Raw genomic sequence first — 26,942 nt, 5'->3', positions numbered from 1 at the left:
GTAGTTTACATCAGTCTTAAGGTTTCCAAATATAGTTGTGAATGGATTTGGATGGATCATTTTAGTCTTTCTTTGTTTCACCCACTACTGCTGAGGTCCTGAGCAATGTTTATGGCCGTCACAAACCAGGACATTAGGGATCAGTCTCTAGGTGGGTGAAGGGCAGAAACTGCATGTGGACCAATGAGAAGTCCTGTTATTCCTGGGCTTGGTACCAGAGGTCTTATTCTTGCCCTCAAAGAGGTGTCTGGCTGTTGTCCAAGCATCTTTATCTGATGGCGTTGGACATTTTGTTTGTGCTAGTCCAACAAGATCCAAACAAAATGTAGCAAACCTTTGTCCACTGTTACAGGCAAAAAGGGGCACAGCCATAAACTGGGCCCTGGATTGTGCTGTCCACTACACTTCTCCACCTGACAACGAAAAAATCCACCGCCGCCTCAGATGTGGAATTATCCAGCCCTCTCATCACTACCCAATTGAACGGCTTCTCAAGAGCATAATTAAAAAGGTCTTTACAAGCTGTGTCATTAAACCCCAGACCCTCCACTGCGCTACTGAACTTCGGGGCAAACTCTCTAATATTCACTCCCTGTTGGCGGAGAGAACACAAGGCCTTAAATCTGAGCGCGCGCTCCAAGTGAGGACAAGTGAACACTGGCGCTGATTCCTTCCTCCACTGAGTCCTATTATAAAATTATAAAAAGGTAAAAAGTATTGTAAAAAGGGAGCGACTCATATGCAGGAGAAAATGTTATTTATTAATAATAATATAAAACAAACACATAAAAAAACACCCACAAGGTGGAAAACCAAACTTAACCAATGACAAAATACCATGGTCATGGTCAGGAACATGAAGTGGGGAACAGGAGCCATCAAACACGAAACAGAAGATAACGAACCAGCACAGCAAACACAAGGAGACTAAATGGGTGAATAAATCAATGATCAGATAAAAAGAGGACAGGAGAGCACATTACATAAGGAAGACATGACAAACCATGTGCTCACACCAAACATGACAAAACACAAGCACATGCACAGAATGTGACACACGTGACACATTGATGGTGCGTATACGCAATCCAGACATTATCTGCAAACATTTTTGTAATTGTGAGTATGACTACAACATGACTACATACCATATTTATTTATAGCTGAGAGTTTAGCCTTGCATCTGCTGCTTGTTAGAATATTCTAACATAAATATTTATAAAATAAATAGCAGACCCACTTTATATTAGGGCCTTAACTACTATGTATTAACATTTAAATTAATAATTTGGGCCCCACTTTATATTAGGTGGCCTTAAGTACTATGTAGTTACATCAAAAAATAAGTACAATGTACTTACTGTGTTCAAATTTTATTGCAAAACACTTTTGCTGATATTGGGGAGGGATACGGGTAGAGTTAGGGACAGGTGTGGTGGTGTGGGTCAGTTTAAGGGTAGGGTTAGGTGTAAGGGAAGTGCCAACTGTGTAATTACAAATGTAACTACAGAAATTAATTACATACGTTGTGCCAGGGTTAAAGCCAGATGAGTCAGCGAGACCGTGTGGAGACTATCGACTAACCATTAAAAGAGAGTAATCACTAGAGCAGTATCCCATTCCGTGAAACGATATGTTTGCCGTTTTAGCTGGAGAAGAAAAATACAGCAAGTTAAACATGAGTCATGCATATCAACAAATTCTGTTAGATGAAAAGTCAAAGCAGTATGTGACAGTGAATACACACAAAGGATTGTTCCTTTGGATTACCTTTTGGAGTTAGATTCATCCCAGCCATCTTCCAGAGGACAATGGAAGGGGTCCTCAAATACATTCCAAAGGTAACGGTATATCTGGATGATATCTTGCTTACAGGACGAGATGATCAGGATGATCAGGCCCGCTCTCACGGTCCCTCGCCTTACTGCTTGCCACAATGGCATTCCTGAAATGATGGTGTCTGATAATGCTTAGTGTTTTGTAAGTGACACGCAAGCAAATAGTTTATGTCTAGGAATGAAATAATGCATGTCACCTCTGCACCATATCATTCCTCATCAAATTCTGGCTGAGCGGGCGGTGCAGACTTTTAAGGAACTTCTTTGCGGAAGTGTTTTATCGACTAAACCTGACGCAAGCATTAATTCTCCTCTTTTTATTATGTTTACATGTAGGGGGAGACCGTGGATGGTTGTAACATTTTTTACCTTTCTGTCTATAGCAAATTCTATGGCTTAAAGTACTCTAAGATATATATATATATCGTAGAGTACTTTTAAGCCAGTGTGTTCAAAATGTGATTCAAACTAGTTAAAAGTGTCTGCTATTAAATGAGATAACTATTATCTTTGCAACACAAACAGAAAATGCATGGTTTAGTTTCAAACACGAGGAGTAAAATGTTACAATTCACCCCATAGTCTGGGTTAGTTGTAACATACTCTGGTGTAAGATTTAATATTATGATATCCACTGGGGTGAAATGTAACATAATGAAATATGGAATGGGAGGCAGATCACCCGTGCCCTTTAGTTCAGTCTATGTTTTCACTCCTAGATGTCAATAAGAATATTTCATAATGCTATAGCCTACTGTGTGCACCAAAACGAACTGACATCTCAGCATACAAGAATTGCAGCTCGAGCAATCTGAATTCTGGATCCAAACTAAAAAAACATGTAGCGGTAAGTGTAACAATGATGTTTATATTTGAACACTAGTAATGGTAATTTGGTAACTATGGGCACTTTTCCCTTATTGTAATACTATTTTACACACTGTCCGAGTGTTTCCAACAATAATGAACACTAGAGGCAGAAAAACAGATTTTTTTAATCGTTTTGTTTAACCATAGTCCATGATTTGGAAATGAATAGCCTACATACCGCAAACGGAAACCAATAGTTATTCCACTGCCCACTGTACATTGTTATCGCATATAACTAGACCCACTGTCATTATTAAAAAGTTTGTGATCATTAATTTCAATCATTTTGGATAAATGATGATTTTTCAGATGATGTTGCTATATAGATAATTTATAGTTTCCCATAGACTATAAGGATATAAAAAAATAAAAATAAAATATTAGGGCCACAGAGAGAAAAAAAGAAAATTCGCAGACTTCGAAAATGAAGTCATAATATTGTAACCCGTTGTTTTAGAGGTGGACAGTTGTTAAAATGACAGCTGTGGGGCATTTTGTAGAATTGTTCTTCAGTATGGTTTCATAAACAAGGACATAATCTTTTGGCACATCAGCATCACATTGACATCTAATGTAAAAAAAAAAAAAAATCAGTTCTCCATTTGAACATTTTCTTATGACTGATCACATCTATTTTTTTCTTTCTTTATGTGGTATATCTTGTTGTTGGGCCTAGAGCCTATTAAGTAATATATATATAATATTAGGGCCGGGACTCGATTAAAAAAATTAATCAAATTAATTAGAGGCTTTGTAATTAATTAATCGAAATTAATCACATTTTAATTGCATATAAATATTTGACCTGAGAACAATGAGAAGTCATTTTTCACATGGATTTTAGTATACCACTGAATAATGACTGAATACATAAGCTTAATCAACAAAATATTTTATTTTGTTTATTTATTTCAGACCAGCAGACTAGTGCAATGTTTGCCATTAAGTGTAGCAAAAGCATATTTGTGATATTTGAGGCTCGATGTGCTGCGGTGATGCGCAAATTCCTTGTTGTATAGCTTGCTCTTGTCGATGGTTCCATCCTTTCGTTTTTTAAAACAAAATTTCCCGTCCACGGGGCCAAGCAAAGCGGTCTCATCAGCTTCTTCGTTCATGTTCACTATGGTTTGTTGTTGTTGTGACTTGTGAGCGCTAGCTGGTGTTCCAGTATAATCGGTCTGTCGAAACTCATTCATTGAAAAATGTTCCGCGGTGCAAAAATAAGTGTGAATCCTGCCCCTCAATGATCCAAAACATAAAGCAAAATCTACAATGGAATGGTTCCAAAATAAACATATCCAGGTGTTCGAATGGCCAAGTCAAAGTCCAGACCTGAATCAAATCGAGAATCTGTGGAAAGAACTGAAAACTGCTGTTCACAAACGCTCTCCATCCAACCTCACTGAGCTCGAGCTGTTCTGCAAGGAGGAATGGGCAAAAATTTCAGTGTCTCGATGTGCAAAACTGATAGAGACATACCCCAAGAGATTTACAGCTGTAATCGCAGCAAAAGGTGGCGCTACAAAGGGATAACTTAAGGGGGCCGAATAATTTTGCACGCCCAATTTTTCCGTTTTTGATTTGTTAAAAAAGTTTTAAATATCCAATAAATTTCGTTCCACTTCATAATTGTGTACCATTTGTTGTTGATTCTTCACAAAAAATTAGTTTCATATCATTATGTTTGAAGCCTGAAATGTGGCAAAAGGTCGCAAAGTTCAAGGGGGCCGAACACAAATATAAAAAATATTTCAATTGGAGACCTGAATTTTTTTTACAGTGTAAGTATCAGGACTGTAAAAAGAATATGCATCTTTTCTGCAGAAAGAACTAGCCTCATAAATGTATTACTTTTTCTTTCTTCCTCAGTGTCACTAATACTCTGGCATATAAAATACACATTCCATATAAATATAAAAACACAAAGTGTAACATTATGTTCTTTTATTGAATAAGGATAAAAAAGCAGGTAAACCATCAGCTCCTTTTGAAACTGCAGTCACACAGTGACTCTATAAGATGGAAAGCACACAATCAAAGCATATTATACAAAAAATGATAAATACACATTCAAAGGTCTGTATAACACACCCTGCATGTCTGCACACTGCAATAAATGCAGGACAAATCCATACACATCAACTGAACAGACAAATGAATGGATGCATGTCCTCCACAATGTGGCCTGCTGAGGGACCAATATGCGTTGAATTATTTTAGTTAGTATGTGTGCTTGCAATTTGGGTTAAATATATCCTGCGGTGGCAAATTTGAAAGGAATTTGGGTTTTTTTGTGTTCATTTTTTTTATTGATTTGGCCTCTTAATATGTTTGTTCTGTATACTGTGTGTAATGCAAGCTTGCAGGGAGGCTATAGTGCAAAAAATGCTCTTCTTTCTTATTTTTTTTTCTTGTTTCCAGTCCAAATATCTAAAAATTCTTAAATCAAGATGCATTTACTAGATAAGTAAAAGGACATAAGATATGTTTCCTTTTTATCTTAAAAATAAAATCAAAATGAAGTGAGTTCTTGCTTAAAACAAGCAAAATGATCTGCCATTGGGGTGAGAAAAATAATCTTATGTTTGGGATGGAAACAAGAATCAAGATTTCAATCAGAAACGAGATTATTTTTCTCACCCCATTGGCAGATCATTTTGCCTGTTTTAAGCAAAAACTCATTTTGACTGTATTTTTAAGAAAACAAGGAAAAATATCTTATGTCATTTTAAATGCATCTTGATTTAAGAATTGTTAGATATTTAGACTAGAAACAAGACAAAATTACTAGAAGAGCATTTTTTGCAGTGCAGTGCACAAGCATAGAAGGTGCCTCCTCACACATTGTCTGTACTGTTTTAGCAGTGAAAAAGACTGTGGCTTGTGCTTAAGTATTAAAGCTTGGAACATAATCTGCAAGAACAAAGAAATTTGTTCGTTTTCTCGAGGTGGCAAGAACAAGAAAAAAGTTTGTTCTGGCAGTACATTCCATACTTAACGAGAAAAGCAGGTGCCGATCATCTGCGTTTCTCCGCATTAACCACGTGCACTTTAAATGTCTGACAAATCCCACAATAGTTCTCGGACAACCTCAAGAAAAATGTTCTGCTCAGACGATGTGTCCAGAACAAGCTGCGAGAACTCTCAAACCAGGACTGCGAGAACCAAATGACATAATTTTGTTCTCGCAACCCTGGCAGCGAGATTTTTTTCTCTGTTCTTGCGAAGTATGTTGAAGCCTTAAGTGTGATTGGTCAGACATTTAAAGTGGGCGATGTTAATGTGGAGAAACGCAGATGATCGCCACCTGGTTTTCTCGTGAAGTATGGAATGTACTGGCCATTGCAAACTTTGTTCTTGTTCTTGCCACCTCGAGAAAACAAACACATTTCTTTGTTCTTGCAGAGTATGTTCCAAGCTTTAGTCAGGGCCTTTACCATTCTGCAGAATGTTTTGGACATTTTGACTTGCTGCCATGTCCGTTTTGGCCCGGTCATAGTTAATCTACATTACACACACAAAAAGAGACACTTTATCACACAAAAATATTCAATGGAGTCAGTGAGCAAGCGACCTTGGATCATTTGAAAGGCGCTATATAAATTAAAGTGATTATTATTATTATTAGCTCATCTATTTATTCAATTCAATTTTTATTTATATAGGCCTAGCACTTTTCACAATTGTTTCAAAGCAGCTTTACATTAATAAAAGCAGGAGAGCACACAGAAAAATCGGTGGACAACATAAGAAGCAGAGTACAACGGCTAAGATTAAACCCTACTGAGCGTAGTAATAGGCTAATGTAAGGCTTTGATAATAATTTATCAAAGTGGTATACAAGATGATGGAGTTACTTTACGCAATTTCACTCATATCTGCAGTCCATTTCAATAAAAAATTTAACTGTTTCATAATCAGAATAAAACTGCGTTTTGGGAGGTGTGAATGAACTATTTGGATTGTAATTGTGATATTTCAGCGGAGCGGTGAGTGTAATTCACCTTATTCACCTGGCGGCCATTTTGAAAACTCTAACGCCGTTGAGGGGTATATAAACCCGGAAGTTGGACTCCGATACATGACAAATCCTGTCTGACTGTGATATCGTGTCCGCTGGTAACAGTTTTAAATGGTATGGAAGACCGTTTCCGCCACAGTTAAGTAAAAAAAATATGATTCTTTAAGTCGAAATAATGAGAAACTTTCTTGAAATAATGACTTAACATCTCGAAATAATGAGAAACTTTCTCGAAATATTGAGAAACTTTCTCGAAATATTGACTTAACATCTCGAAATAATGAGAAACTTTCTCGAAATATTGAGAAACTTTCTCGAAATATTGACTTAACATCTCGAAATAATGAGAAACTTTCTCGAAATATTGAGAAACTTTCTCGAAATATTGACTTAACATCTCGAAATAATGAGAAACTTTCTCGAAATATTGACTTAACATCTTGAAATAATGACTTAATATCTCGAAATAATGACAAACTTTCTCGAAATATAGAGAAACTTTCTCGAAATATTGACTTAACATCTTGAAATAATGACTTAATATCTCGAAATAATGACAAACTTTCTCGAAATATTGACTTAACATCTCGAAATAATGAGAAACTGTCATTATTACGACTTATTATGCGCTTGGGTCACGCTATAGGACGCCGGTGTTGCTGATGCTGATTCATGCAAACGAAATTAGGATTTACTAAATCAAAATTATAACATGCTGCTCAATGATCTGCCGCGACCCTACAAAGGGTGAATTGTAAGGAGTATTTTAACTGTGGTTTTAGCTACTAATGATTAAATTATTGCCTTATTATCTTATTATCTGATTTGCATTGAATAGCCTATCTCTGAGCAAACGCGCTCTTGAGAGGATTTTAAACAAGAACGAGCTTTGGTGCAGAAAGAAAAGAACAGACGTGGCTGCGAGGTGGCAACATCCATTGAACAACTTCAGACCTCTGGAGACACACACACACACACTGTTTTTCGTGTGCATATGATACGCACTTTATGGCGTATTATATGGACGAACCACCCACCCCATCACCCTAATCCTACCCAAGAGCACGTCATATACACGCCATAAAGTCCGTGTAAACAGTAAACAGCGTATATGTACGCCAAAATGAGTTTAGTGTATACATTCCATGACATTGCACACTCGATTCCCGAGCCGTTTAGAATAAGCGCCCTTCAGTGGACGAAAAGTTGCATAGTGCACCTTTAATGTTTTTTAATTTTGCTCCTAATGTAATTTCTAATGTTCTGCCCTTTTCTGGTACGTTTTTCCATACTTACAATATACAAGCAGGCCATTTGTATTCCTCCATACCACTAAATGTACATTGTTACCTTTACAAACCGTGATGGGCAGACCGAGGCATCGTGAAGCACTGAAACAGTTAAAGCTTCGAAACAACACCCGACACCTGTCTCCATGACGTCATCTAGTGGACACTTGCGTGTATTGATCTGAAACCTTGACAGTGATCTACTGTTTGTAAAGAAAAACAACAAACAAAACCGTTTTTAACATCCGTCTGACATCTACTTGGTTTTATAACCTTTACCTATTTTTTTCATGAAATTTAAGATTAAAATTAAATATTAAAAGAAATAAAGCCACAATGTGTCATTTGTTACAGATACATAGGCTATTACAAAATATGAATTGCTCTGCTGTTGAAGAAGGACTTTTTTTTACATATAAGTTCTTCAGCTTTTGAATAAATCCTCTCATAAGGGACACTTGTTGCTAGCATGCACAAATATTTTTTTTTAACCAAGTACATACAAATGGGGAAAAATTACTGAAAATTGAGTTAATGGATCATACACTCTGGGCCAATACAATACAGATCTCACTTTATGTGGTGTTTCCAAATGGAAATGCTCCCACACCAGATGTACGGCATCTCTTATGTGGAGCCTCCATATCTATCTATATATAATATCTTCTATATCTATGTAATTCAATATATTCTATATCTAGGCTATAATTTTAACGTAGCCTATGAATGTGTCACTAGCCTATATCTGTCAGGGTTCTGCCCTGGCAGCTCTGTCTGTTTTGTCTTTGTTTAATGTTTCTATGTTTGTTTTGTGTCTTGGTACTTGGATCTGTCTCTCTCTGTGTTTGTCATGTGTTCCTCTTGTCCTACCTCCTTGTTTGCCGTTACCACGCCCCCTTGTTTAGTCTGGTCTAGTCCTCGTTTCACTAATTGTGCTCACCTGTTCCTCATGTGCTCTGGTCCCTTTATATTGTGCTACCTTCCCTCATGTCTTTGCTGGTTCGTTGTGTATGTTTGTGAGCGTTTGCTTGTGCGTACATGTCTCTAGCTCCTTGTCTAGCCTAGTCTAGCCTTTTCTAGTTTTAGTGTCTCCTGTTTTTCTAGCTTTTGGATTTATTTTCAGTTTTTCTTTGTTCCTGAGTTTTTGAGTCTAGTGTAGTTTCTGTCTTTATTTTGCTCGTTTTCTCCAGGTTTTATTTTGTCTTTTCTCTCTAGCCTTATTGTTTAGTTATCTTGGTTTTGATAGCTTACCATTTTATTTTTCCTGTTTTCCACTTTTTTTTTCAGTTCAGTCTTTTATAGAGATTGGTTTTGTTTTATTTTTTTTCGTTTTCTAGCTCCAGTTATTATTTTAAGTTTTGTTTAATTTAGTCATAGTTCTTAGTTTGTCTGTTTCTTGTTGTCTTGTCTAGAGTCTTGTCGTGCGTGTCCTGTTGTTTTCTGTCCAGTGTTTTTCCCTGGCCGCTGTCTCCACTGCCTGTCAGCCAAGACTCCTGCTTCTGTCAGAACATCAAGCCTCAGGTTCCTGCCTGGACTGGTCCACCATCGCCTGGCCTGGTGTTGCCTCCGACGCTGTCGTCAAGTTCATTGGCTGCCTGGACTGGTCTCAGTGGTCATCCTCCCCTGCCCGTCATCGTCGTGTTTTTCCCCTGCCCTGGTGTTTGGACTGTCACTCCTCCACTACCCCATTGTGTCTGATCTGTCTTGTTAATAAATCGTAATTGTTGTTCACTCTGCATCTGGGTCCTCCACTTCCTGATCCCTGACAATATCTATCCTATTAATAACTATCTGTCACTGTCTTGACCTACCTACCAGTCAATATATCTCATTTAAATCTAGCCTACATGATTATAACTAACCAAAGCGCACAATAAATCTCACTTATATCACAACATCTCTCCCCTCTCACAAAACCCCACAAGGTGAAGATGGATTAACGTCACTTTTAAACTGTAGGGAATGAGGTTCATTGTGACTGTGTGGTTTGTTCCCGCCCCCTTTTAATCAAAGCAGTTTCGACAGGCGCACCTGATGAAACCTATGGATGAAACACGTCGGTGCTTCGTTTAGCGGTAGTCACGTGACATGGGTGTGTCGAATCACACTCGGAGCAGTTTCGAAGCATCCGCGCTTCGGGATCTCGATCCATGATCTCGATACAGCGTCGAAACGTCAGTTTCGCGTCAGCCATCCCTATACAATTTTTTTACGGTCTATGATACAAACCTAGATCAGTGTGCCTATCAATGTTTTTGAATGACTTATTTCTTTCTGATGTTATGACCAGTTGTACAGTTATGAAAGACATCATCCATGCGTAATAAAATTGTACTTTATTCTTTAGATAAATGGACATTTTATTTTACATATATGAAGATCCAGTAGCTTAAACATACACATATCTCCCACATGTAAATTAACTGTATCAACTATAATACTGATCTGCCCACATTGTAAATTAAATGCAGAAATTACAACCAGGATCCCTTCTGATATTTGTATCCACTCTCGGCGTAGTTTCTTATCCTCTGAGAAACGGTGAAAGGTTTGTCCTCTGTATGATTTTTTTACTGTGCGGATGAGGTGCACCGGGGAACACAGCAGTGCCTTTGCCGCTCAGAGAATCCGCGGCGCATCAAGCTCATAAGCCCCGTTTCCTTCCACCTCTCCGCCACAGGAACTTTACTCAGGAACCACCACTTCCATTAGTTGTGGAAAGTGAAATCTGAATCACGTTGTTTAAATAGTTTCTCCCGTTGCTTTTGGCTCACTATCGGCTTCTCCCCAGGCTTCTCCCTTGACTTTATCGGACTTTATGTTTCCACGTCCCCCCGACTGTCTAATAGACAGTTAACGATTGTTTCTGAGCGTCTCCTCCTGTCTATACGGTAATTTCTCTACTGTGCGACAGAGTCGCGTTGGTTATGACGCAATCGTTAGCCTATTTTTACAAAAACCGACAAAAACAGCTTCTACGGGGCGATAGTGTAAGATACAAGGTAATGGAGCACAAACACGTGTTATCTAAAAGAAAGAGTATATTTAAAAGAGAATGATTTGATAAGGGAATTATATTTATTTCAGATTTACCAAATTATGATGGTGAGATTTATACTTATCAGCAATTTCATTCTATATTAGGGATCGAGTCTTCAAATAGAGATTTCCATATGGTGGTGAAAAGCTTTTCCACTAAATTGCTTCAACTTATGAAAGCTCATCTCAGTTACAATTCAGTATGTCGACAGACTCCAAAACTTGTTATTGGATGTGTTAATATATTGGATATGAAGTGTAATAATGCTTACATCAGAAATTGTATTACGCGAGATTTCAGTTGTTACCCAAAAGCAAATCTGAAATGGAAACAATGTTGCCCTATAGCTTCAATTGAGAAAAGTTAGTCAGTAAGTCATAGGTTTTTACTGCCAAATAAGGTAAAGGAAATTCATTTTAAAATACTGCACAGGTATTATCCATGTAATGAGTTTCTTAACAAATTTAAAGAAGACCTCTCACCACAATGCTCTTTTTGTAAATTCGAATCTGAAACTCTCCAACATTTATTTTGTAATTGTATATATTCAGAAGAATTTTGGAAGCAGGCATCTATGTTGATTTTTGATACATTTTACAAAATAATTAAAATAGAAGAGCCTATGATCCTATTCTTGGACTGTAATACTGGATCTGATATAATTGATAACGCATTAAAGTTAATTCTTCTTCTTGGGAAGTTTCATATACATAAAGCTAAAGTAATGTCTATCACACCTGCATTTAAGTTTTTCTGTAAAGATCTTAAAATTTTCTATGACTCTTTGAACTCAATAACCATAAACAAGAAGTGTATTAAAACATCTCTTATATTGAAAAAAGTAATTAGCAAAATGTAATAATTTGTACAATGTAAGATCTGTTATATGCGTCCCCAATTTCTGTTTATGTTTTCACTTTTTTTTTCTGTTGTTTTTTTCTGTTTTGTTTGTTTGTTTAATGTTACATATTATTGTATGTTTTGTTGGAAAATGCAATAAAAAAAATAAAATACAAGGTAATGGAGCCTTTTATGCATTGTCGTGTTTCTTTAGAAATAAACAATGGACAAATGGAGTCAAGAGTCCATTTGTCCATTGTTTATTTCTAAAGAAACACGACAATGTATAAAAGGCTCCATTACCTTATGACACTATTAGAAGCTGTTTTTGTAAAAAAAAAAAAAATGCTAAGGATTGCGTCATATCCAACGCGACCGTCGCACAGTAGACAAATTACCATGGAAATGACCAAATTACCAGACAGGAGGAGATCTCGCAGGCAATCTTTTACTGTGTTTTTTTTTTTGGTGAAAAATTGACAAACAAATAATTCCATACATACAAGAAATACAAACCATCTTTCAAATCAAAAAGTATGTAAACAGTTCAGATCTATTGAACAATAAACCTAAAAGAAAAGGAAGCAGAGAGAAGAGAAGAAAAAGAAAAGAAAGAAGTGGGCAAAAATAAAGAAAGAAGTGTTAAAAAGAATATTAAACATGGCACAAATTCTTGTTGTCATTGCTTTCTTATTAACAGAAGTTGAAATTGTATTTAAATACATCTTCAATTCTTCTTTAAGGAAGTTAAAGTGGGGTTTACTTTTCATAAATTTACATTTATGGATGTGAAACTTTCCAATAGGCTAAATAAAAGAAGGTCTGTGCAAAAACTAGCCTCAATTAGATTATTGTCTTTGACATACAAGCCAAAAAGAATTTGTCTAAATGATAAAGAAAAGTTATAAAAAAATGTTTGGACAATCAGAGCATCAATATTATTCCAGAAAAATGGAGTAAAAGGACATTCCCAAAACAAATGTTCAACAGTTTCAAAAGAGGCTTCACAAAAAGAGCTGGAAGAATCAATATCGCTTCTAAATTTCTTTAGGAAGTAGCCTACCTAACTGGATAAAATCTTTGAATAAAGGATATTTCTTTAACTGAATTTCTGAGGAAAGAATTTCTTATGTCATCAAAAAGGTTATTCCAATAAGAAATGGAATAAGGAAGTAACAAGGTCCAGAAATAAACCAACAAAAGTGGATTCAGGGCTAGGGGGACAACAGAAGTCGCTGTAGCACTATTATTATTTCTAAATAGTATTGAAATTTCCAAAGAAATGGCTTTGAAAACTATATTAAATTCTTTAGATACTGGGAATTGGTATCTTGAGACAAAATCGGAATAATTAAATAAATTACCATCACTATCAAACAGCTGGTTTAGCCTACTAACATCACTCCATTATTGAACCAGTTTTCAAGAAATAAAGACTTCCTCTTATTTAGAATATTAGCCTACAGTTGTTCCAAATTTAAAAAATTGTGTGACGAGAAATTATGTAAATAAGTCTCCAAGCCATAAGCATCTGCTGATGATAGTTGGAAAGTTTGATAGGAAGTTTACTAACTGAATAATTGCACATTAAAAGAAATGTATACCTCCTAATTGACAAAAGATATATTTAGGATATCTTTTACTGAGCCAGTTTGGGGGACGTGGAAATATAAATTCCGATAAAGTCAAGGGAGAAGCAATGGGGAGAAGCCCATGGTGAGCCAAAAGCAACGTGATTCAGATTTCACTTTCCACACTTAGCCTACTAGAAGACTTACAACTGTCAGACAGGTTGTTGACGTCACATCTACGTCGTCAAGCTCAGTCTGAGGGTGCGCAGTACGCTCGCCGTTGAAGTCTATCAGGTTGCTGTGTCCATTTTGCTCATCTCAAATAAGCCTAGTGTTTCATCATGTACGCCAGTTTTTGTTACAGGCTATGGTCGAAAAACTGCTTTGATTGCCAGGGGCGGGAACAACAAACCTCAGTCACACATCTGTATGAACCTCATTCCCAAAGTTTAAAAGTGAAGTTAATAGAAGTTATAGTGACACATTCGTATGCTAAGTTAGATAGTGACAGATAGTAGGCTATAGCATAAATTAGATATATAGAATTATATAGATTCATATTGATATAGATAAGATAAATGTATTAATATAACAATATAACAGATAAAAATGGAGACTCCACGTTGTTGTTAATTGCCGTACATCCGTGGTGTTGGAGCATTTCCATTTGGAAACACCAAATAAAGTGAGATTCTATTGTGCTAGATTTTGCCCAGAACGCATGACACATTAATTTAGCCCATTGGAAAGAGAGAGCAGTAATTTTACCTCTTTTGTAATATATATATATATATATATATATATATATATATATATATATATATATATATATATATATATATATATATATACATATATATATACATATATACATATATATACATATATATACATGCCAGCAAAACACCTGTCCCTCGTGAGAGGATTTTTTTAAAGTCCTTCAACAGTAAAGCAATTCATATTTATGAATACAAATTTTATGTAACAACTGTGACACTGTGGCTGTATTTATTTTATTAATATTCATTTTTCATGACAAAAATGTGTTATTTCATCAATACATGCAAGTGTCCACTAGATGGCGTCATGTAAACAAGGTGTGTGTGTTGTTTCGATGCTTCGGCTCATTTGCTTCAACTGTTTCAGTGCTTCACGATGCCCCGGTCTGCCCACCACTACTAAAAAATAAACTACACACTTATATCGACGCAGTTATGTTTATATTCGAAAAGGTATGGTTCTAATAAGTAACAGAGTATCTTCAAGTTATGTTTACCTCAGGCTTAATAGACTTCTGGGTTTTGCCGTTCTACTTCCGTCACTTAACCACCCATGGTTAATACAGGCTTAAATTGGGCAAAGTAATTTGTAGAACATTGTAGCTGATGATGACCAGTTATAAGAAATCGTTATTAGCAGAATTTTGTATGTAGAATTTTCCAACTGGATTAGAACTGAAGCTAATCTTTCTTCCTCTGTCAGTGTGCAGGTCAGCAGCCAGATCTTCCTCTAGCTGTGGTTGAGGAGATCCTACTGAACCTGCCTGCACATCAGGTGGTGCGAGTCTGTCGGCTGGTGTGTCATGAGTGGAAGGAGCTGGTGGACAGTGCTTCATACTGGAAAGAGCGCTGTCGGAGAGAGGGGATCCAGCCCTGTGATGCATCCAGACCCCCAGAGGACTGGCGACTGTTTTACTTTATAACTAAGAAACGACGGAACTTGCTCAAGAATCCCAGAGCTGATGGTGAGCCACATAATTAAGACTGTACAGTCAGTATAATGTGTATCTGAAAAGTATTCACAGCGTGTCACTTTTTTTCACATTTTATTATTTTACAGTCTTATTCCAAAATGGATTAAGTGCATTATTTTCCTCAAAATTCTATGAACAGTACCTATAAACTAGTACTATAATGCCTTTTTAGGCCGTAGGCCGAACCCCTAAATTGTGAATTTCACTGATCCCTTGCCAAGGAACTAAGTAAGTTGTTTACAGATGACGTGTATAAATTCTTAGACGTAGTGTAAACATTGTTTCCAACGTTGGTTTGTGCACATTTGATGAAGATATCGAGTTAAACACTTACATTTTTAGACGGGCAATTTTTAGGACTACTAAATCGTAGCGTCAGAAAACGTAAACAAATCTCTCGTCTCCTTGAAAACCAGCATATTTGATACCATATGCATACGAATCTATGGTTGATACCGTCAGGTTGCTCTCTTGATAACGAAATCCTGCTATTAAAATAGGTTTTAACGTATATAATTTTATGTCTACACGAGCTATACTATACATTGTGCACTTACAGTCAGAAGATCTCTTACGTAATTGATCACCTGTGGGTGGGCGGTCGTGGTCACAAACGAGACGCGATTGACAGCCGGTATTCGACAATATGAAGTATGTGTGTATCGTAGTTAGTTTAAAATGTATGTTAAATAAACCTCTCACTACCAGTGAATGTTAATTACACGATGTGAATTTTAATGAATGCATATTTTTGAACACTTTGTATCAATGTGTATTGAAAAGCTGGGCATTTAAAAATGGCAAAAAGCATATTAAAGATATGATTACAGTGAATAGTGTAAATATGAACACAAAATTCATTGTTGTTAGGAATGTTTTATTTGAAACAAAGACATTAATGTTTCATTATATTCAATACCATTAATGGTATTCTTCCAAATCTAAAAAGTGAGATTACTAGATTAAAATTAACCACCCAAGGAAATGTTTGGAGAGGAGTCTTCCTCCAAATAAGGACTCCCTTCACATTCAACAAGCAAACTACCAGGCTGCTATTCACAGGTACAGAACCTAGGAACAGGGGGAACAACGGGAAAAAAAATTCCAGCGTTACGCTGGGATGGGCAAAAATACACAAAAAAATCATTTTGAAATATGATACAAAATACTCAAGCTGTAAAGGTATATTAATAAAAATACAAATTACAGCAACCATGACATGTATCAAAATAAACAGTGTTTTGTATTTTGAAAATGCTAAAATATGTTTCCAAAGCAACATTTGATCATAATTGACAGCATAATTGTGCTGCTTAAAAAGCCGTTACAAATCTGCTTTGAGAAGCACTGAATTATAATGGATTATTTTAGCAAAATTAAGTTAAAAAAAACATACACCAATTTTTTATCTTATTTATTTTTTGTCCATTCAAAGAGAGCGATAAAAATCTTCAATGCCTGCATGGTTACACTGCCCAAGCAGACACAAATTGTGTCAATTTCACATCCATTTTTTGTGGAGGAACGCTTGTTGCCTGAATCAGAGAATCAATGTTTTGGTTAAATTTAGTTTATGTGTTTTTAAAATACTGAACACTGTACTATTTTGATACACATTACATAGCCATTTGAGCCCCATGCATGCCAGACATACCTCCCCAAATGCAGCATGGGTGGAGGGATGAGGGGGAATTCTATGCAGTTCATTGAATGACACTTCCATCAGCGCCAAAAAGTGCCTTAGAGCTTGTGCATTGCCAGTGCAAAGCATTACAATGTGTACAATGCTGTCTAAGGTTCAACACACAACATTGTGAGCGTGTAGCCATGGGCTAAATGCATCTTTAAATAGCATGACACTGATAAAGTCCATCTGGTTCAAGTTCATTTTCACTAAATAACCCTAGTTAGCTGTTGATAATCTAACTAGGGGGGCTCAAAACAGTTTCAGCGAACAATCAATGGAAGTGAAACAATATTACTTTCCTTTAGTTATCAAAAGACCACACACAATAGCCTACATGTGTGAGAGTTCAGAGAGACAGTTGTTTTGGGGAACTGTTTCCCCCCCATCAGTCAGAAACTAATAAAGGCCTTAGTTTATACAGACCTTTGTTTATAATTATTTGGTGTAGTAATTGGAGAAGGGAGATGTTTTAAATAGGCAGAAACACTGCCGCAGTACATAAGCTTCACTTCAAATAAGATAAATTCATAACTAGTTTACACAGAAGGGGAAATCTTCATTTTAATCGGTAACACTTTACAATAAGATTCATTAGTTAATATTAGTTAATATATCAACTAACATGAACTAACCATGAGCAGTTCATTTGTTACTATATTAAACATTAGTTAATAAATACAGCTGTTCATAGTTTGTTCATGTCACAGTGCATTAACTAATGTTACCAAGATATTAATAATGAATTAGTAAATGTTGAAATTAACATTAATAAAGATAAACAGATAGTGCAGTTCATTATTAGTTCATAATGTAGTTAACTAATGAACCTTAATCTAGTACATGCAATTTACTTCTTAGACCTCCCTAACACAAACTTTATGCCTTCTTTGATTTTATGTTGGTTAGGTTAGTGAAATAGGTAAAGGTTTAAAGGAAATATAAAAAGGTTTTATACTCTGTCACAATAGTGACCGGTGAGGAACAGCATAGTCAGAATCCATACAAATTCTTCTATTAGACCTATTTACATGTTTAAAACTTAAAATAACAAAAAATATCCAACATATAAGAATGAAATATGATTAGAATTTACTTCAAAACTATTTCTTTTGTTCATGATTCACAATTTTATTTAAAAATGGATTTGGGTATGAAAATTGCAACCCATTGAAATAAATACAAAAATCTAGGTAACACGTTCATCTTTACTGAATTAATGTGTACGGTCAAAGAAAGGGGAAGATGTGACCAATAAACCTTGAAAAGATCTAGGCACTTACATGTAGTTATTACTCTTAAATATTTAAAACTATGAAGAGCAACTTTAAACATTGAAGCACCAATTGGGAAATTGGGAAGTTTAAAAGGTATATCTCATAGATATAGAAAGACAGACACATAGATAGATAGATAGATAGATAGATAGATAGATAGATAGATAGATAGATAGATAGATAGATAGATAGATAGATAGATAGATAGATAGATAGATAGATAGATAGATAGATAGATAGATAGATAGATAGACAGACAGACAGACAGACAGACAGAAGTATAGATAGATAATAGGTCTGTCAATCGAATAAAATATAGAATTTAATAAGTCATGAGTTAACTCGCAATTAATCGCAATTAAATGGCATATTTATATCAGTTCTAAATGTACTACATGTATATATACAGAATGAGCCTGGTTTCTCCCAAGGTTTATTTTTCTCCATCATGCCCTGATGGAGTTTTGGTTCCTTGCCACTGTCGCCTTTGGCTTGGCTTTCTCAGTTGGGGACAATAAAATTGAACTTATTTAATTCTATAAACTATAATACTGATCTGCCAACATTGTCTTGTCCATTCTATGATTGATATATATATATATATATATATATATATATATATATATATATATATACACACACACACACACACACACACACACACACACACACACACACACACACACACACACACACAATACCTTCTGGATTGGATGCACTTAAGGCAGAAGTATAAATTGGGCTTTATTGTAAAGTGTTACCATTTTATCTTCTGGATGACAAAAAAAATCCAACTTCAGTGTCATAGTCAACCATTTAAGACAAATGTTTAAAGGTTTGCATGTTTAAGATGCAAATATGCCCTTGCTAAACTCTTTACAACAATTAAGCCAAACACGCAGTTAATAAATAATGAACTTGTGGTATCCACATATGCCAAGACCCTTGCCTTCAGACTTTTTTAATGCTAGTGCCTATCAGTTACAATACCTACCGTTTCCACGATGTGTGATGCAGCCATCCACTGTAGCCAAAACATCAAAGAAGTTAAGTACTTTCGGAGACCAAAAAAACCCCTCAGTTTATTATTACCATAGACCGTAAAAAAATATGGACGACTCGACATCATCCATTTCCGCTTGCCATAGTTGAAGCTTTCAGGCAGCCTGCATGGAGCTGACATCTTGGAACCGAGTCTGCGCAGTAGTGATTTCGGGACCGGTAGTGCACAGGAACTAGAGCAGGAAGTACAGTCACGATATCAAAAGCCCGCCCACACTCTCACAGATGCAGAACAATTAATTATGTTGGTGTGAAATAAACAGTTATGGAAATGTAGAAATTAAAGCTAAAGCACCAATCTACTCCCAAAAATTCAGAAAAAAGTCTTTTAGTGCCTCAGTGACAACTTCACTCAGGAAAAAGGTTAATCTCAGCTGTCAAAATCATGACGTCACATCCCCCGTTTTTATAGCATCAAATAACTAACTTAAACTAAACTTATTTTAAAAACGAACACTTGAAATGAAATCATCGTGATGATAACTGCCTTCAATGACATAAACTAACTTTGGGGAAAAAATATTTGAAGTGTAATTTTATTGTTTAGTTTACCTCGCGTCCATTAGAATAGGGATACTGCAGGCTTGATTATTACCTGTCTGGCAGCAGAGCTGTTTTGAGGGCGGAGCACCCAAAGCGAGTCAGAGCGGTCAGAGCAGCGGTGAGTTCATATCCGGGTCTTCGGGCACCGGTTCAAATAATGACTGGATTGGCCAACTCAAGTTGACATGGTAACAACACAAGCTTTGATTGGTTCTTCTTACTTCGGCTAACATTTTGTAGTTAGCTAGCGAGATTATATCTACATTATATTTTTAATGTGCAACAATTGATGTTGGAAACAAGTAGTAATGTACTCAACAACGATTAATTTAACCAGTTATAAAAAATTAACCAGTTCCATGGAGGAGATCTATCAAATCGAAAACTAAAGGAGAAAAACGGACTTGGCCCACAGCCTATTTGTGAAAGAAGTTTGTTTGAAATCTTTGCAAATGTATTAACTTAAGAACTAAATAAAACACGTATGCATTCACAGCCTTTGTCATGACACAAAATTGAGCTCAGGTGCATCCTATCACATCCTGCATCCTGGTGCATCGTCTTTGAGATGTTTCTACAAAAGCCCACATGGAATGGCAGAATAAGTTTTGATTGGAGCTTTCTGCACAAGTAGTTACCGGGAGAACACCAAAATGTAGATTGTTTTTCTTTTTTCCCTCATCAACTTCCATCTTCTTGAGCTCCTGTGCTCCAGATGTAATGGAGCTTGAGAGGTCCTGCAAAGAAGAATGGGAGAAACGGCCCCAAAATAGGTGTGCCAAGCTTGTAGCATCATACTCAAAAAGACTTGAGGCTGTAATTGGTGCAAAAGGTGCTTCAACAAAGTGAAGAGCAAAGGCTGTGTGTGTGTGTGTGTGTGTGTGTGTGTGTGTGTGTGTGTGTGTGTGTGTGTGTGTGTGTGTGTGTGTGTGTGTGTGTGCGTGCGTGCGTGCGTGTGCGTGTGCGTGTGTGTGTGCATGCGTGTGAGAGAGAGAGAGAGAGAGAGAGAGAGAGAAGCGCCGTGAATACTTTCTGGATGCACCGTAAAAAGCGACTGTTTGCACCATTTTCCCCCCTGATGTTCTTATTAGATAATCTTCAAGAATGGTTGATTGTATCCAATGGAGGTGACCAGTGGGCGGTCGAGGAAAATAGGAAACCATTTCCAGATGAAACGGTCACCAAATGTTTTGTAACCTCTTATGGGTATGTTTGATATTTTAGATCCTTCAAGAAAATTCCATCAATCATCAAGCCAATCTACATAATCACCCGTATAAACCTCGTCATCCTCAGGTTATGTTTGAAGCGACAGCTGATTGATTTGAAGAAAGAAGGTTATAATGATGCTTTCATGGATCAGCTGCAACCTCATATCAAAATATCAGACTGGTGAGTGTTCACTCAAACACCCATTTCATGCTACTGTATCTTAGGTGGTGAATTTCATATTTTATGTGATGATTTTTTGTACATGTCTATCTGTGTCACATATGCTTTGTTGCAATATAATGTTTATATTTTACATTTGTTAATTTTATTATTATTGCAAGAATCTTCATGAAGTGTAATTTTATGTTAAAGGGTTAGTTCACACAAAAATGAAATCACCCTAATGTCGTTCCACACCTTAAGACCTCCGTCCATCTTCGGAACACAGTTTAAAATATTTTATATTTAGTCCGACAGTGTATCCAAGTGTATGCACACTATACTGTCCATGTCCAGAAAAGGAATAAAAACATCATCAAAGTAGTCCATATGTGGCATCAGTTAGTTCATTAGAATCTCTTGAAGCATCGAAAATACATTTTGGTCCAAAAAAAGAAAAACTACAACTTTATTCAGCATTGTCTTCTCTTCCGCGTTTGTTTTCAAACCTTAAATGAAGATAAAACGGTCATGAATCAGCGAATTGATTCATGATTCAGATTGCGTGTCAAACTGCTGAAATCACGTGACATTTGCGATCTGAATCATGAATCAATACGCTGATTCATTTGACCTACTTTGATGATGTTTTTATTCCCTTTCTGGACATGGACAGTAATACATGCATACACTTAGATATAATACACGCTGTCAGACTAAATATAAAATATCTTAAACTGTGTTCTGAAGATGAACGGAGGTCTTACGGGTGTGGAACGACATTAAGGTGAGTCATTAATGACATCAGTTTCATTTTTGGGTGAACTAACCCTTATTATGCAAAATTTCCTTTTAAATAGACTCTGAAAATAAATGTGTCAGCAGTGTGTGTACACAACCACCCTATATTGGTAAAAAATCCACATACTCCTCTTTTTTTAATCCCCATAAATCATAAGCAGTGTCTCAACAAGCCGTTTGCAGATTTTTTGACACAACTGCTGATCGACTCTGCTCTATTATCATAGACCTGCTCTGAGTGAGCTGTAATAAATTTGTTACATTTATATAGCGCTTTTCTAGGCACTCAAAGTGCTTTACATATGGAAGGGGGGAATCTCCACCAGCTTATGGTGGAGAGGAGACCGAGTGATTAGGCCAATCAGGATAGGGGGATGATTAGGAGGCCATGATGGACAGAGACCAATGGGCAAATTTGGCCAGGATGCCGGAGTTACACCTCTACTCTTTATCGAAGGACATCCTGGGATTTTTAACGAACACAGAGAGTTAGGACCTCGGTTTAACGTCTCATCCGAAGGACGGTGCTCTTTGACAGTACAATGTCCCCATCACTATACTGGGGCGTTAGGACCCACAGAGACCACAGGCTCCCATCCAGGTACTGACCAGGCTCAGCCCTGCTTAGCTTCAGTGGGAAACCAGTTTTGGAGTACAGGGTGATGCTGTAACATGGCTGCTGTACACAGTCCGCCATGTTTATCTCCTCACCAGAGCATTTAACAGCAGCAATACAAGTAAAGAAAAGATATACATATACATGCGATTTCTTTACTTGCTGTTTATGTTCACAGACATAACCGTGTTTATGTCAAGTTTGTGGGGTTTTGACATAACTTGGTGTATTTGGCAGTTTAAGTGCAAAAAAGACATGAGAGAGAACTTAGTTTTACACTCAAATGACGCACTGTCTCATACACAGATTTCTGTGTGTGTGCTTTGAGTGTGATGCGCTCAGAAAACCATATATAAGAAGTGTAGACCGATATGGCTTTAAAACGCATGCAGATAATTAACTTTCATGATGATGAAGAACTGCACTATCACATGAGCGTGACCACGATCAAGGTGATAATCAAAACCAAACAGATGTTTTAGTTTTGGCAGAGTATTCTGAGGCACGAGCTGTAAAGGCTCCGTCTCTTCTGGAAAGCAGGGTGGGAGTAGAAGCTTATTTGCATTTAAAGGTGCATGATTCCTTCCACTCAAATGGGCATTCACAACATGGTATTAGAAATGACCTGTGGGGTGTTTTGAGCTAAAACTTCACAGATGCATTCTGGGGACACCTGAGACTTACATTAAATCTTGTAAAAATGTGCATAATAGGTTCCCCTTTAAAAACATTCCAAAACTTAAAACATATAATATATTTAGAAAAATGTCTGAGGGTTTTTGTGTGTGTGTGTGTGTGTGTGTGTGTGTGTGTGTGTGTGTGTGGATTCCACACTAATGATAGCACAATTTTAAGCTTTAGGTGAACTATCCCTTTAAGTACACAGTACCAGTGATGCCTAAATATCAAAAGCACAATTATGAAATGTCTTGTCTGCAGGTATGCGCCACGCTTTGATTGTGGGTGTCAATATGAAGTGTGCGTAAGGTTGCTGGATCAGAAGAAAAAAAACATCAAGACCTTTGAGCCTGAAAAAGTTTTTTTTGACCAGTGGAACAATGAGCCGTGGTGTCAGGTAAATATAATATTACTTATTCTCCTATAATCAAACTAAGGGTCAAAGACTCATTGCACCTGTGTTTGCTCTGCTTTATTTCAGATGACACATGTCTTTAAGGATTATGGACCTGGGGTTCGGTATATTTGTTTCACTCATGGAGGGGTGGATACACAGTTCTGGGCAGGCCATTATGGAATACGGGTCACTAACAGTAGTGTGGAGATCTGTCCATCTAAAGAGAATTAGTGAAAATGTGTTTTTCTGCATGATTTATTTTTTCATTCCTATATTTGCCAGGCACATAAATGAATGTTGTACTAAAAATTTAATTTACTGTAGTACACATTTAATTTATTCTGCAGTCAGGTCTCTATAAACAATATATATTGTATTTTTTGTATTTAATCATTTATAAGTGAAAAGTATCAAAAGCAAAATTCCTTATTTTATTCTTGCATTGTTGTATGAATGCACAATGTGCCATCATAATCATTTAAACCAGTCAGGGATTCTCCATCCAACATGCTAGCATACGACTACTTAGGGATGCAACAATACAGTTAGCCCATGGTTCAATACATACCTCGGTTTTTAACCATGATTTTCGGTTCGGTTTTTTGCTTTTCTATTTTTAAGTGACAGGAACAGCAAGAGGTTAAGGAAAAACATTTTTTTTTTCATTGCAATACTCTTTCTTTATTTTACTTAAAATTATTGAAAATCCTCACTTAAACTTAGAAGTTTACTTTAAAAAAAACCTTGTACACATTCCTAGTGTATTGTATAATATAGAATAAATATATAATGATTTACACTGGCAGCTCAGAGCTGTACACCAGCATTTAAGTGTGAAATTGAATTATAAATGTAAAAATAAAACACTACATAGTCTTCACTATAAAATATACATTCTTAGCTAATGTATTAGTTTTTCAGTCAAGAGCAGTGAGATTTTTTTCTATCATTTGTTTTTGTATTAACATTAATGGATAGTTCACTCAAAAATGAAAACTGTCATCGAGAAATGAATACAGGTTTGGAACACTTATAAACAATGGCATCATTTTAGAGGTGAACTGTCCCTTTAAGGACAGCGTGTTCACTAGGCTTCGCTACTGTCAATTTAAGACCTACGTGCATCAAATATACACACATGCGATTTTACTTTCACTTTAGACATAACCGACTGTGTTTATGTAAACCTTGTGTGTATTTGACAGTATTAACGCAGTAAGACGACTACTTAGTCCAGTAATCACATGTTTGACAGTTTTTTAGTGCTCTCGCTCGGAAATTCGCAGGTTATAACCGTGCATAAGCACGCAAATTAAAGGTTTAACCGGCAAGGCTTTAAAACGCATGCAAATAATGAACTTTCATGATCGTGAATAACTATAGTGTTCCATGAGTATAACTCTAGTACTAACGTGTGATGTGAATGTATGTCGCGTTGTTCAGTATATTGGGATGGAGGCAAATTATGAAATTTGTAGAAAAAATAAAAATATTAATTAAATGCAAAACCGAAAAAAACGCTATTCATAAGCCAATCGCGTGTTGAACCGCGAATGCCATACCAAACAGTTTAATATTATATTGAGAATTGTGGCATTCCTAAGGACTACCTAAACATTTTACAATAGTTGTTTAAAAGTTATAAAGCTCTTTTCAAAGTTGAAAAAATACTAGAAAAGAAAGGTTTCTACAAGATTATGCTATATTTCTGAAAGGACTTCATTTAAAGTTAAATATAAATATATTATATATATTTAAATATATTAACCCAACTATATTTTTTGCGTGCTAACTAATGTTATTGTAAAACTTTATGCGTTAGCAATGTATCTGCAATGTTATGGCAACTTGCCGTGCTAATCCATACAAAAGCGAAATTATTTAGTTTGTCATATTACTTTTGACTAAAATGCCATTTATTTTGTCACATTTTAGTCATCTAAATTGTTTTAATTTAGTTTTAGTTGACTAAATATCATAAGATCATAGTCTTAATGGGTTGTATGTAAATAATTGTAGATATATATATATATAAATGCAGTATATCAGGTGAAAACAGCATGGATGCCCAGTTGAAATTTAGCCCCACCCACAACATCTGAGACATTTGAAACTTATTCTGACATCCACACGAAGTCAGAGATTTCCCTATCAAATCTTTTTTTTTTCCTTGTCTCAAAAAATATCTGCGTACACACAAAACCACTGAAACTGACTCAAACCGATGTAGTATGCATGCCAGGCTAGTGTGTGGCACTGTAATTCTGCCACAAAAATACACTAAAAACAGAAATGAAGAGGGGTACAGCAATGGTAGGATGTGAGACAAAATCTCGTGATAAAATAATACATACATTTGCTACTTACCAGTTTGTGTTTATTAAAGGTTTAGTTCACCCAAAAAGGAAAATTCTGTCAATAATAACAATAATTACCTAATGTCGTTCGACACCCGTAAGAGCTCCGCTTATCTTCAGAACACAGATGAAGATATTTTTGTTGAAATCCGATGGCTCAGAAAGGCCTTCATTGACACCAACATCATTTCCTCTCTCAAGACCTATAAAAGGCACTAAAGACGGCGTTACAAAGCCCATCTCACTACAGTGACTCTACAATAATTTTATGACGCGACAAGAATCGTTTTTGTGCAAAAAAAATCAGAATCATGAATCGCGATTTCAAAACACAGATTTGAAGCGTTATGAATCAGCTGATTCATAACGGTTCAAATCTTTGTTTTGAAATCAGCCCATCACTATATAAGTCGTTATTTAGGGTTTTTTTGCTTTTCAAAATTAATGATTACTGTCAACGTTTCAGCTCTTTTAGCATCACCTTTCCTCCTTTCAGTTCTGTTTAGATATCCTCTATTGAGACAGATAATGGTATTCCAGATATAATATAATCATGTTTCAACTGAGACAGTATCTGAAGCTATTACGGATGTTTGGTTAGGTTACTCATAATCATCTCTGGTGCAGTGTCCACTTTCTCATGGTTTGGTACATCAAAATGTCAGAAAAGTCAGAAGTCTCAACTTTACTTTACTAGTGCACTGACACCAAAGCCAATTGACAAAGTGATAGATACTAGTGATAGTTGTGGACCGATTTTCAAAGGCAAATTACCCTCAGCTAAGGAGAGAGCGGTTACTGTCATTGATCACGTCTTTCAATTACATGGCCTCCCGATGGACGTGGTGTCTGACAGGGGTCCCCAGTTTGTGTCCAAATTTTGGCGAGAGTTTTGTAAACTTCTGGGGGCGAGTGTCAGTTTATCTTCGGAATT

The 26,942-nt window shown here is 36.3% G+C and overlaps 1 protein-coding gene across 2 annotated transcripts; it reads left to right on the top strand.

Moving 5' to 3' along the window:
* Positions 1 to 10,492: 10,492 nt before the first annotated feature.
* Positions 10,493 to 25,364, top strand: LOC137078831 (F-box only protein 6-like). Of its 2 annotated transcripts, none has more exons than XM_067446550.1 (6): positions 10,493 to 11,020; positions 14,952 to 15,213; positions 20,880 to 20,994; positions 21,085 to 21,180; positions 23,516 to 23,651; positions 23,736 to 25,364. In XM_067446550.1, the coding sequence occupies exons 1-6, from the start codon at positions 10,946 to 10,948 to the stop codon at positions 23,880 to 23,882; spliced, it is 831 nt and encodes a 276-aa protein (XP_067302651.1). In that variant the 5' UTR covers positions 10,493 to 10,945; the 3' UTR covers positions 23,883 to 25,364. The 2 variants fall into 2 exon arrangements, with proteins under 2 accessions (XP_067302651.1, XP_067302649.1); XM_067446548.1 differs by lacking the exon at positions 10,493 to 11,020 and adding an exon at positions 14,556 to 14,701 and having other exon boundaries at positions 23,736 to 25,362.
* Positions 25,365 to 26,942: the final 1,578 nt, after the last annotated feature.

The sequence above is a fragment of the Pseudorasbora parva genome, chromosome 6 (assembly GCF_024679245.1).
Source record: "Pseudorasbora parva isolate DD20220531a chromosome 6, ASM2467924v1, whole genome shotgun sequence".
Taxonomy (NCBI): domain Eukaryota; kingdom Metazoa; phylum Chordata; class Actinopteri; order Cypriniformes; family Gobionidae; genus Pseudorasbora; species Pseudorasbora parva.
This window is presented reverse-complemented; position numbering and strand designations above follow the sequence as displayed.